At 50.2% G+C, this 10,661-nt stretch overlaps 1 protein-coding gene across 1 annotated transcript in view; it reads left to right on the forward strand.

Annotated features, from left to right (window-relative positions):
- Window positions 1-9,659, forward strand: part of HADHB (hydroxyacyl-CoA dehydrogenase/3-ketoacyl-CoA thiolase/enoyl-CoA hydratase (trifunctional protein), beta subunit) — a 14,638-nt gene extending 4,979 nt beyond the window's left edge. Inside the window, 11 exon segments of the mRNA XM_009332343.1 lie at window positions 1-78; window positions 1,336-1,423; window positions 2,022-2,209; window positions 3,533-3,713; window positions 4,800-4,921; window positions 6,218-6,297; window positions 6,389-6,436; window positions 6,851-6,938; window positions 7,538-7,612; window positions 8,107-8,271; window positions 9,076-9,659. The exon segment at window positions 1-78 is cut by the window's left edge and continues 12 nt beyond it. Coding sequence (XP_009330618.1) covers window positions 1-78; window positions 1,336-1,423; window positions 2,022-2,209; window positions 3,533-3,713; window positions 4,800-4,921; window positions 6,218-6,297; window positions 6,389-6,436; window positions 6,851-6,938; window positions 7,538-7,612; window positions 8,107-8,271; window positions 9,076-9,111 — 1,149 coding nt within the window. The 3' untranslated portion in view covers window positions 9,112-9,659.
- Window positions 9,660-10,661: the final 1,002 nt, after the last annotated feature.

The following is a 10,661-nucleotide window of genomic DNA, read 5'->3' on the forward strand; positions in this document are numbered from 1 at the left end:
GTCCCAAGGGATGTTGTTGATTACATTGTTTATGGCACAGTTATCCAGGAGGTGAAAACGAGCAATGTCGCCAGAGAGGTGGGTTACGTGCAGCATTTCCCCTGTGAGCCTGATTTCTGCAACTAGTACGAAGATGAGAAGCACTTGTAAAAAAAAAAATAAAATTTCCAGTATTATGGTTTGTTTAAACGTGATTTGATTGAGAGTATGGACTAGTTGTGCAGTATTGCCTGTCAAGTAACTGTACGGGGCTCTGCCTCCTGTTGAAATCTGCCGTGGATCAGGTGCATTTTAACGCTGTGAAACCTCTGCTTGATTCTGCCCTGAAAGGGAAGCTTTTGTTGATGATTGCCGATCGCTCAGCTCTACCAGTTGGACTCAAATGCCGGCTTGTCCGAAGTACTTGAGAGGACCAGAGCATGCTGTGATAGATTGTTTTACTGGGGTATTTATTTATTTTAGTTGGCTGATCAGACGCAGCTTTTGAATGATTTGAAATGGAGTAGCTTAGCTGCCCTTTTTTCTGGCAGTCAGAAAACACAATTGGCATATTTTACGCAGAAAGAAGCTGGTCCACTGAAGTAATGTTACAGAGGTGGCATGTGATTTTTTTTTTCTATAACCTGGAGCCTCTGCTGCTGTTCTCTGCAGCTGGGGAAAACCGTGACGTAACCTGGGCTGGAAAGGCTTGGGAGGTGGTGAGGCTTTCCAGTTCCATCGGCAGTTTTAGCCTTGTATATGCAAATACTTACTTTGGTCACCTGCCAGTCAGATGAGGCTGCGGTGTAATTTTAACTTGGGAACAACTGTTGAACTTTAAACTAGTTGGCCACGTCTCAGCTAGGGAAGGTCTTGCTGTGAGCAGTTCTCCCGTGATGGGAGGCCGTGCTCTCAGCTGGGTCAAATGAGACGCTGCACTCTGAACTGCAGGAAGTTTTCTCTTCTGTGTAAAGCAAGTCACGGTGCCTCGTACTGAGGGGTCTAAATAATTCCTTTCACGTGCCGCCTTTGCAAATAAGGTGAAGCAAAGATGATGTCAAGTAGTTGGAAGCTCTTTCGAAATGTGAGGTGTGCGATTAGTTTGTCCCTTTATTAATGGGGGGCCAGTGACTGCCCGCATAACGCGATTGAGAGCCCTGGCAGCTGGGCAGCTGCCGTCTCCTCCTGTTTCCAGAGTCTGGGGAGGGGAAGAGCTGCTGCAGTAATTTGCTGAATGAAAACTCGATGTACTTGTTTTCAGCTTAGTCTGCAAAGGTGTGTGGCTGGGCAGAAGGTAGCTCTGACCCTGTGGAGCAAAAGGTGTAGGTTTTAACAGTCATTCTTTGTTGCTCATAGGCTGCGTTGGGAGCGGGTTTCTCTGACAAAACTCCAGCCCATACGGTCACCATGGCTTGCATTTCTTCAAACCAGGCTATGACCACAGGTATGTTGGCTGGAAGAAGAAGCTGTGGGTTTGCGAAGGAGCTTAGCGACTCCTCGACATCCCTCAGCTAACTTGCACTGCTTTGTGAATATAAGTAAGCATCTGAAGAAATTCTGGAATGGAAGGAAAAGTTTTCGAACCAACAAAATACAATGTGAATGGAGTGTCTGCTGTAGACCTGCCAGCAGCTGGACACCCTTTGCATCCAGCGATAGTCTCTGCTCAGTGTCCATGTTAGCTTGGGAGGTAAAGACTACGTCATGGTAAGGAAGTTGCTTACCTTTCAGGCTACTTTCATCTTTGACTTAGCCTAAACAGAGCAGAAAAATTGAGACCCGGTTACTGTCCTGAATCACCGGGGACATTCTTCTCCCAACTGCTGTGTGTGACAAAGAGAAGTGGAAGCAAAGTTACAAAAACAGTATAATTCAGAAAACGTCTGTTCAACCTGCTCGGTCTCTGTTAAGCACACATTGTGTGACTCGGCCAAAGCCAGAGGCTGGAGAAGGAAATAAAATGTAGTAGTACCCAGGGCGCTAATGGGGTAAGTGTCACTTCTCCCCACAGCTCTCACGGGAAACTCTGTCTCCTTCTGCAGGCGTGGGTATGATTGCAGCTGGACAGTGTGATGTCGTCGTAGCGGGGGGTGTGGAGTTAATGTCAGACGTTCCCATTCGTCACAGTAGGAAGATGAGGAAGACTATGCTCACTCTTAACCGAGCCAAGACCTTGGGCCAGAAGCTCTCCCTGATTTCCAAAATTCGCCCTGACTACTTTGCTCCTGAGGTAATTGTTTTCCAGGCGTTTGGATATTTAAGCTAAACAGTTTTATAAGGAGGTGTAAAACAAGTTGCCTTAGGTAATTTTTTTAGCCTCAATGGAGAGGATTTAAAAAGGGAGAGCTGGCTGCCTGTGGCTCGCTTTTATCGGGTCTTTGTCCTGTGCTTTCGGTTAAAACTGCAGTTGATTAACGCATCTCATAGCATTCGTGACTCCGCTTTGTTTTCTTACATCTTGGTCTTCAGTAAACCTAACTCATTTCAAAACCTCCCTCTCCTTCTGCAACTCCTAGACAAACTGTGCTGGAGACTACAAAGTAGAAGCTTTTTTCCCTCAATATAAAACTTACGCAAGGGTCCTAAAGGGTCAGAAGCATTTTTGTTTCTTAAATAATAGAAGTAACATGCTTAATATCAGAGAGGAGTATCCTCAGTGTATTAATGTAACTGTTGTTTGATTAATGCACCTTAAATATGCCTTATGATTACTGCTCCCGGCCACATCCTGCCAGGTGCTGAACGTGTTCAGCTCCCACGTTTGGGACCCGATGAGAATCGGTGGTCTGCTGGTTAATGTCAGGAGTCTGCTGTAGAGGGAGCCACTCTTCTGTCTTGGAGGTCGTGAGAGGGGTGAATTATGACACGGTGGAGATGGGAAGGAGAAGCGCTTCCCTCCTTACCGCCACCGAGCTCTTCATGAGAAAACTGCGTGCGTCTGTGCCGCTGCTGCCTGCCTTTAGCGTGAGGGCAGCGAAGCACAGTGTACATACAGCAGAGATGAGGTCCAAGTAAGGTGTGAAAATTGCAGACTTAAGTGAAAATTGCAGACTTAAGTGCGTGCAGGGATTTCCTGTGTGCTGCTGGAAGAATAAAAGCTAAGCTGAACGCACTTGCTGTCTCTGGTTTTGCTTGAGGAGGTATTTGACGAGGAGTTTTAAGCTCCCAGGACGTGTTGTTTTACCTTGGCCCAAAAAGTCCGGTCACCCTTCATAGGGGAGTCCTTGTTGAATGGACAAGGCAGCTGCTCTTCGTCTGCACGTGCAAATCCAACGCAGTTCTTGAATCCCTGGAGTAAGCAGCAGTCTGGATCTCATTTTTATCCATTTTTTTCTAAAATCTTTGAAAGCGATGGTTCCTCTAATACGTTTGACCGAGTCGCTTCTGGTATGGTTACCATGTGTTAATTGCATAGCCCGAATATTAACTGCTCTACTTAATAAATGGAAGGGCCTCAACTGGCCGACTGCAGGGCTTAACCAACTTCTGAACTTTATGTAACTGCCCAGGGACAGGTCTTTATGTGTGCTGACTTTATTTTTCTGTTCTGTAGCTCCCAGCTGTGGCAGAGTTCTCCACCAGCGAGACTATGGGGCACTCTGCCGATCGTTTGGCTGCTGCCTTTGCCGTTTCCCGTTTGGAGCAAGACGAGTATGCCCTCCGTTCGCACACGCTGGCCAAGAAAGCCCAGGACGGAGGCTTGCTACTCGATGTGGTACCCTTCAAAGTGCCAGGTAAAAGTGCACGTGTTTCATTGCTAGCATGCGCTAGTTCAATAAAGACATACTTTATTTCAGATTCATAAAGTTCTGTGTATCTGATACGGATTTTAACTCTTTGAAATGCTGTCTGTTTCTCCCTGGAAAAGCACTGACACAGGAGCATGTTTCTAAACACGCATATCTAAATATATAAACATATCCTTGCATATCTAAATTTTGTCATACCCACCTCCTGTCTGTGCTAATGTGATGATAGAGCAAGGAAACTCAGAACGGTTGGACCAAGAATCCCCCTGCTCTTTCAGTCAGCCAAGAGAACCCATTTTTATACCCCAAGCTATTAACAACAAATAGAAAGCCTAATAACATCCCGGTCTGATAAATCAGGTGCTGGGTAGGAAGAGCCGAAATGTGTTCTGCTTGGCAGACTCCAGTTCACGAGGCCTCATGGTTATTGCTCAGATACGAAACAGTTTGGGGAGAAACTTTAAGCTGTCCTTTCTGTGGTCTGATTTCCACCCTCATCCTCCATCAGCCAGTGGGCACGCTTTGGTGCAGCTATTCGTTTTGGGCACTTCACTCTGTAGTTAGTTTCCTAGAGAGCTTACTTCTTTAGATCCACATATAGTCTTTACACTAAAATTGGTACTTTTTGTTAACTGGCTTATTTAAGGAGGCGGTATAGCTGAAGATACATACATTTGGGTCTTCCCAGTGCTCTTACTTCCTCGAAACTTGGCACGTAAGCATGTACTGATTTAGGCTCCGTTGTCCAATTTAGGCTTTATAATCTGAATTTAAATTCTTCTATCAACTGGGTTTTCCATGTGGTACTTTTTTGTTACAGTAAATAGACTGCAGCACTTTATTTTTGCAGTCTTCAGAGAGAAAGTAACGTAGCTTCAATTTTTAAGTGCTGTTTTTTAGCCATGTTCAATATCCTGATGCCACGAATGGATTTCCCCTTTTTTCCTCCTCCCACTTGTCATAAAAAGCACAGTTTTCTGATTTATTTCCCCCCCTCCCCCGGACTCCTGATGTGCAAATTTGTATATGTTGCTGACTTTCTTAGTTTTGATATGCTTTTTTCATCAACAGGCAGAGATACAGTTACCAAAGATAATGGGATCCGTCCTTCCTCAATGGAGCAGATGGGCAAGCTGAAGCCGGCTTTTGTCAAGCCGTACGGAACTGTCACAGCTGCCAACTCCTCCTTCCTGGTAATGCGTGTTCCCACCACTGTGTGAGCCAGAGGGGAAAACTCTCCGGTTTACCCCCTGCCTCCCGTAGGCACGTAGATCAAGCTGGTATAATCTGTGGGAATGGGTTGTCTCCTTTGTAATATCACCCGCTTTCGGATTTTTCAAGGGTGACTTTGAACCGTGTCATAATCCGGTGAACTTGGGTACTGGATTGTTTCATTTTAAAATCAGTAACTAAACCCCTGAAGTTTTGGTCTGTCTTACCCGTTTGCTTTTCTGTAGCTGCCTCGTGAGGGTTGATCGTTCAAAGGCACATGTAGAAAATTCTGTCCCAGGATGGGATCGATCACATCGTAAGTCTAGAAGTTAGTAGTTTTAGTCTAAACTTGTCACTTTAAGGCTTGCCCTGTAATCCACAGAGGGGAAGGAGAGATTTCTCTAGCGCATCTACGGTGAGCTCTCTTCTGCATATGCTCATTTTTCTCTCTTCAGCGCTTTTAAAGGAAGCTTTTTTAGATGCTGAGGTCTAAGGCAGTTGTGTAAATTAGGCGAGGCGTATCTGAGCCCCAGTTCCTGAGACTCAGTAGAAGGTGATTGCCACTGAAAGCCTCCCGCAGAGGGCTCGAGGCGACTGTCGTGCTACCGCACGCAGCCCTGACAGATTCTTGCGCGTTTAAAAGGCTGTTTCACAGTTTGTCATGAGCACTTCAAAGGAAGCAAGTAACTACTGCTGAGGCTCTTTCAGCAGCAAAGCTATTTACTGCTTAGCATTCGTGGAAATGCCGCGGCCTTGGTGTTAGGAACAGCTGAAACACTGTCGGTGTGCTCTGTGCCGCAGGCCTGTAGGCCGGCTTCGGCTGTTACCCCAGAAATGAGCGGTCACGTGCCAAAGCCATGATGTTCGTTTTGGCAATGCGGTGAGCCTGTGGCTTGTGTCATCCCAGAATTGTACTCTGTTTTTGGGATGGAGCTGAGTGGACAGGTTTGGGGTAACCAGCTTGTCCTCAGGACTGGCAGGGCAGTTAGGCACCTCTGTCCCGTTTGAAACCAGGGGGAGTTGTGGGTCTGGACTGTGAGGAAGTGCTGCAGCAGTGTGTGTGCTAACGTCGTTCGGAGGTCATCCGTCCATCCATCAGCTCAATCACGCGGACTCGTTCTTTGTCCCATATCGTAGAGGGATGCCCTGGAAGCTCTGGTTACGTTCGGGTCCTCTCCTGCCCGCTGCTCTGCAGGAGGGCCCTGGGGCTGGTTTTGTGCGCAGGGCGTGCCTGCTCTTCAGGCAGTGACCTCACTGGGTGTGTCTGCCTGTTTCAGACGGACGGTGCTTCGGCAGTTCTGCTCATGTCTGAGGAGAAGGCTCTGGCAATGGGATACAAACCGAAGGCCTACCTGAGGTAAGAAGGGACTGCTCTACGTGGCCTCTGAAGTCTGCTCTCGCTTCCTCCTCCTCCTCTTTCTGTTACTAATAGCATTTCTCCTGTGCAGGGACTTTGTGTATGTGTCCCAGGATCCAAAGGACCAGCTGCTACTGGGGTAGGTGGTGATGATCAAGAGCATCCCCTGACAGCCCGTACTAGCGCGACGGCCTTGACTTGCCATTACGTGTTTGTTTTTCGGGAAGTATCTCATGGGATATTACATCTCTTCAGGCCTTCTCGCAAAGGGTGCGAGAGCCGGTGTGCGAGGTGTGACTCAGCAGGGGGAGGCGGCTAACGTGGGAGAGCAGCTGTGGCTGAAATACCCGCCCTGATTTGCTGGCGGGCATCTCCGCCTGTTGGTACTAGCAGTAGGTACTTGGGGTTGTGTTTCGGTTGGAGTGGGACAGGCAGAGAGCTGTGCCATGCGCCCTAGAGAGAAGGAACGTAGCGTGGGTCGCCGTGGAAAAAGGGGACGATGATGTGAGGAAACATATTCGTGCAAGACTTCTGTTTCTTAACTCTTCTTCAGCCCGACATACGCTACTCCCAAAGTGCTGGAGAAGGCTGGTCTAACCATGGCTGATATCGATGTGTTTGAGTTCCACGAAGCTTTTGCTGTGAGTACTCTGAACACTAAGGATGCCTCTGACTGTAAAATGCCGTTCTGTAGACATCTGTGTTCGTGTTGGTGAAAGCTCTCGTTAAGGCCTTCGCTAAATGTAGATAGGTGTAATTCTACAGTTATGTCTAAATATAAGATATTATATACTACATAGATACTATATATACTGCATATAGTTTAAATGTATAACACTTTTACATTGACGCAGTCCGTGCTAAGAGCGGCTTATGTTGCTTGAAGTCGCCAAAGGAATACAGATTCTTCTAAAATAATACGTAAAAAACCTAATCTTACTTTCCCAAGACCCTTGTGTGAAAGAAACCACTTCTGCACATCGTCTACTAATTGGGCTGGGGATATGTGTTACCGCGGTGAGGCGGCCTGTTAATTGGGCAGCGTCTGTTTCTAGCTACGGTTGAGCTAACGTCGATGAGCAGGGCGGATCCTGTAAAATGCTTTTTTTTTGGGTTGGCTGTGTTAGTTTTGGGGCTGTAGCTAGTCTCGAGAGAGAGCTCCCCTTTGCTAGCGCTGTCCGTAGGCTTCCCTCGACGTCTGCCATTATCCTTGTCAACGTTGCCCTCCCCTCCTTTTCAGGGGCAGATACTGGCTAACCTGAAGGCTATGGATTCGGACTGGTTTGCACAAAACTACATGGGCAGAAAGTCAAAGGTGAGACACGGTCGGGAGGCTTTTATCTTTCGTTTAGTTTAACTTCAGGACGGATTGAATTCCGCGCTGCAGCGGGGCATGCCAGTGCTGCAAAGCAGGGCTTCTGTTGTGGGTCCGCGAGGAGAAGCAGGGTTTCTTGAACTCCGGGTTAGCAAATCCCGGTGTGGGCGGTTTCTGTGGGAACGATGGCATTCCCACTGTCAGTGGGAGGTGGAGGTCTAGAGCCATAACAGTAATTGTTGGAGAGGAGGGAATTAAAAACGGTGGGAGGGGCTCGGTCCTTCTGCCTGCTTTCTGACAGCACGGGGTTATACCTGTCCGACCGCAGGTCAGAGAAGCCTTTGGCACAGTTTTGGGCTGTCACCAGGCACTTGTACGTGCCAAAGAACGCTTTACAGCGGTGCGGGCTGGCCGTGGGGGTTTGGTGGTGCGGTGGTAAGGCCAGTCTCCTTCCAGACAGGTGATTGTATGTGTCCCTCTGTGTGTTCTTGCAGGTCGGAGCCCCTCCTCTGGAGAAGTTCAATAGCTGGGGCGGCTCCCTCTCGCTGGGACATCCTTTCGGTGCCACCGGCTGCCGTCTAGTAATTACTGCCGCCCATAGGTTGAAGAAGGAGGGCGGGCAATACGGCCTGGTTGCTGCCTGTGCTGCAGGAGGGCAGGGAATGATGCTGTGGCGCTGTTCCCTCTGGAGAGGGGCAGTAATTGCAGTTCTGCTCCTGTTGGTACCACGAAATCCCGTCCAGGCACACCGGGTGTGGGCGCACCGCTGAGGTCCCGCGGCACCGGGCGTTCGTAACGCCCTCCGGCTTGGCTGCCTGCCCCCTTATCGCAGCTCGGTTCAGGGAGCTCCCTCTGCCTCGTCCGCTTTAGAGACGCTCCAGCCCGTCTCAGAGCCATCCCTGGGCAGTGGCGACTGCAGCCCGTCGCTGCCCGTATGGTACAAGAGGGAAGGAGAGACTTCTGCCGTGTTCGGAGGGTTCCCTTTGGTGACTCTCAAAGACTTCCCAAATTGTGGTTTGGGAGCAGCATTCTTACCTTGGGAAGAAAGCTCTTTACCAGAAAATTGGGGGTGAGACGACTCCTACAGCTCTTGAGGCTGTGGATGGGAGCCCTGGTTCGGGTTGCGGTGACTGGTGGCAGTTCTGTAGGGACCTAGCACAGCTGGCCCCCTCTAACCTGAGGGCGCTGGTCCCGCCGTTGCCTCCTCCCCAAATTCCTGGTTTGGCCCTCAGGAGAGCCCGATGCGTTGGTCAGGGCGGACTCTGCTGCCCTGGCCAGCCCGAAGCACGTCTGCGCTGCCCTGAAGCCGTCAAGCCCCTGTCCGCAGAATCCTCCGAGGGAATCGGCTCTGGATTTTTCATCTCCCCTTTTATTTTAAGGCGGTCGGGAGATGGGCACCTCCTGTTGAGCGCGCGTCTCAATAATTAGTCTTTTCTGTGACTGTTCTCTCTCTCTCCTTCCAGGGGCACGCGATGATAGTGGAGCTTTACCCTCAGTAGCGGGACAGGGGGCCGCGGAGTGGGTGTTCCTGTGCCTGGCAACGCCGTTTCAATGCACTAATAAAACCGTACATACCATCCTTCTCGGAAGGGATTTTCGGTGGCCTTTTGTAAATACCTTTTAGCTACTCAGCTGGTAATTTTCAACAGATGAGCGCGCTCTGGGAAATATTCCGCTTCCAGGAGAATAAAAATTAACGTGGCTCTTAGTCCCTCCAGGGTCCTCGTAACCTGATTCCTACTGTAACTCTCCAGCAAGCGAGATTTCCCCCCCTCCCCGGAGAAGGAGGATTCCAAAGCTGCGTACAGAGAATTAAGTTTGGAGATAAGGAGGACGTAAAGTACCGGAGGTCGGCGGGCTGAGATGGGAGTTAACGTGTCCTTGTAGGGAGTAACAACTGTTTTCAGAAAGGGGTGCGAGCCGAGCTGGCTGGCCTGGCCCGCCAGGAGGAAGTTTGCTGCACGATGTCCAGAGGGCACTAGAATTAGCAAATTGCTTCTGGCAAATGAGCGTCGCTGATGTTAGCCGCAATAAATCGGGAAAACCCAAGCCCGTCTGGCTTTCTTCTTTCCCTCCCCTCGCCTGAAATATGTCGGGGACGGTTTCTGTGGTGTTTGTCGCGGGGGCTGCGTGCTCTGAGGTGGCACCGGCTGTCTGAAATGGGAGAGGGCTGCTGGGAAATCTGCCCGGAACCCACCTTGAGCTCCAGAGCCCCAACGAATCGTCAAAACACGTGCTTCTGAGGCTGCTCTGGTAACTCCCGCTTCTCTGCGGCCCCTCGATTACACACGTTCAGAGTCTGGCATTTTGAAAATTCAGGAACGGGGGCAGCGTGAGGCTTACGCGGAGTCAAGTCGTGGATAAACTTCAGCTGTGCGGACGTGCGGTCTCTCTCCCAAGATTTTGGGAAGATGAGACAGTCGCTCCTGCCCTTTTGGTTCGTGTTCTGGCTTATTTTCTTCGCTCGTCTCTCCGTGGTTTTGTTACGCTGAGGTTGGCCGGTGCTACCTGCCGGGGGATAGAGATGATTCTAAAACAACCTGCAAAAACCTTCGAGTCCTTTGTATGAAAGAAACGGCTTCTGCAACCCACCAGCTGCTGGACAGCCCCGCGATTCGGGAGGCACACCTGAGAGAAGGGAGGGGTGCGAACCTGGGTGCTTCGTGTTTATTCCTGGCTGGAAATCTTGCGCCCCGCTGCGGCTCTGCGGGGATGGGAACGCGGCGCAGGGAGGTGGCTGCGGGTGCAAGGGGGGAACGCGGCGCAGGGTGCAAGGGGGGAACCGCCTGGGTGAGGGGAGAAGGGGCCCGTTTGGTTTTCCGGGCGTCTTTAAAGATAACGTAGCGCCACGCGACGGAAACGTGCAGCTGCTTTGCTTTGTTGATGAGGCGAAGCCCGCCCGTCCTGCCTGCGCGGGCACGGACCTGCCTGCAGCCGTGGATGGATGGGGGGGGGCACGAGCGCCCCAAACATTGGACCAGGCTGCTCAGGGAAGTGGTGGAGTCACCATCCCTGGAGGGATTTAAAAGACGGGTAGATGAGGCGCTGA

This window comes from Pygoscelis adeliae, unplaced genomic scaffold (genome assembly GCF_000699105.1).
Source record: "Pygoscelis adeliae isolate BGI_AS28 unplaced genomic scaffold, ASM69910v1 Scaffold89, whole genome shotgun sequence".
In the NCBI taxonomy this organism is placed as follows: domain Eukaryota; kingdom Metazoa; phylum Chordata; class Aves; order Sphenisciformes; family Spheniscidae; genus Pygoscelis; species Pygoscelis adeliae.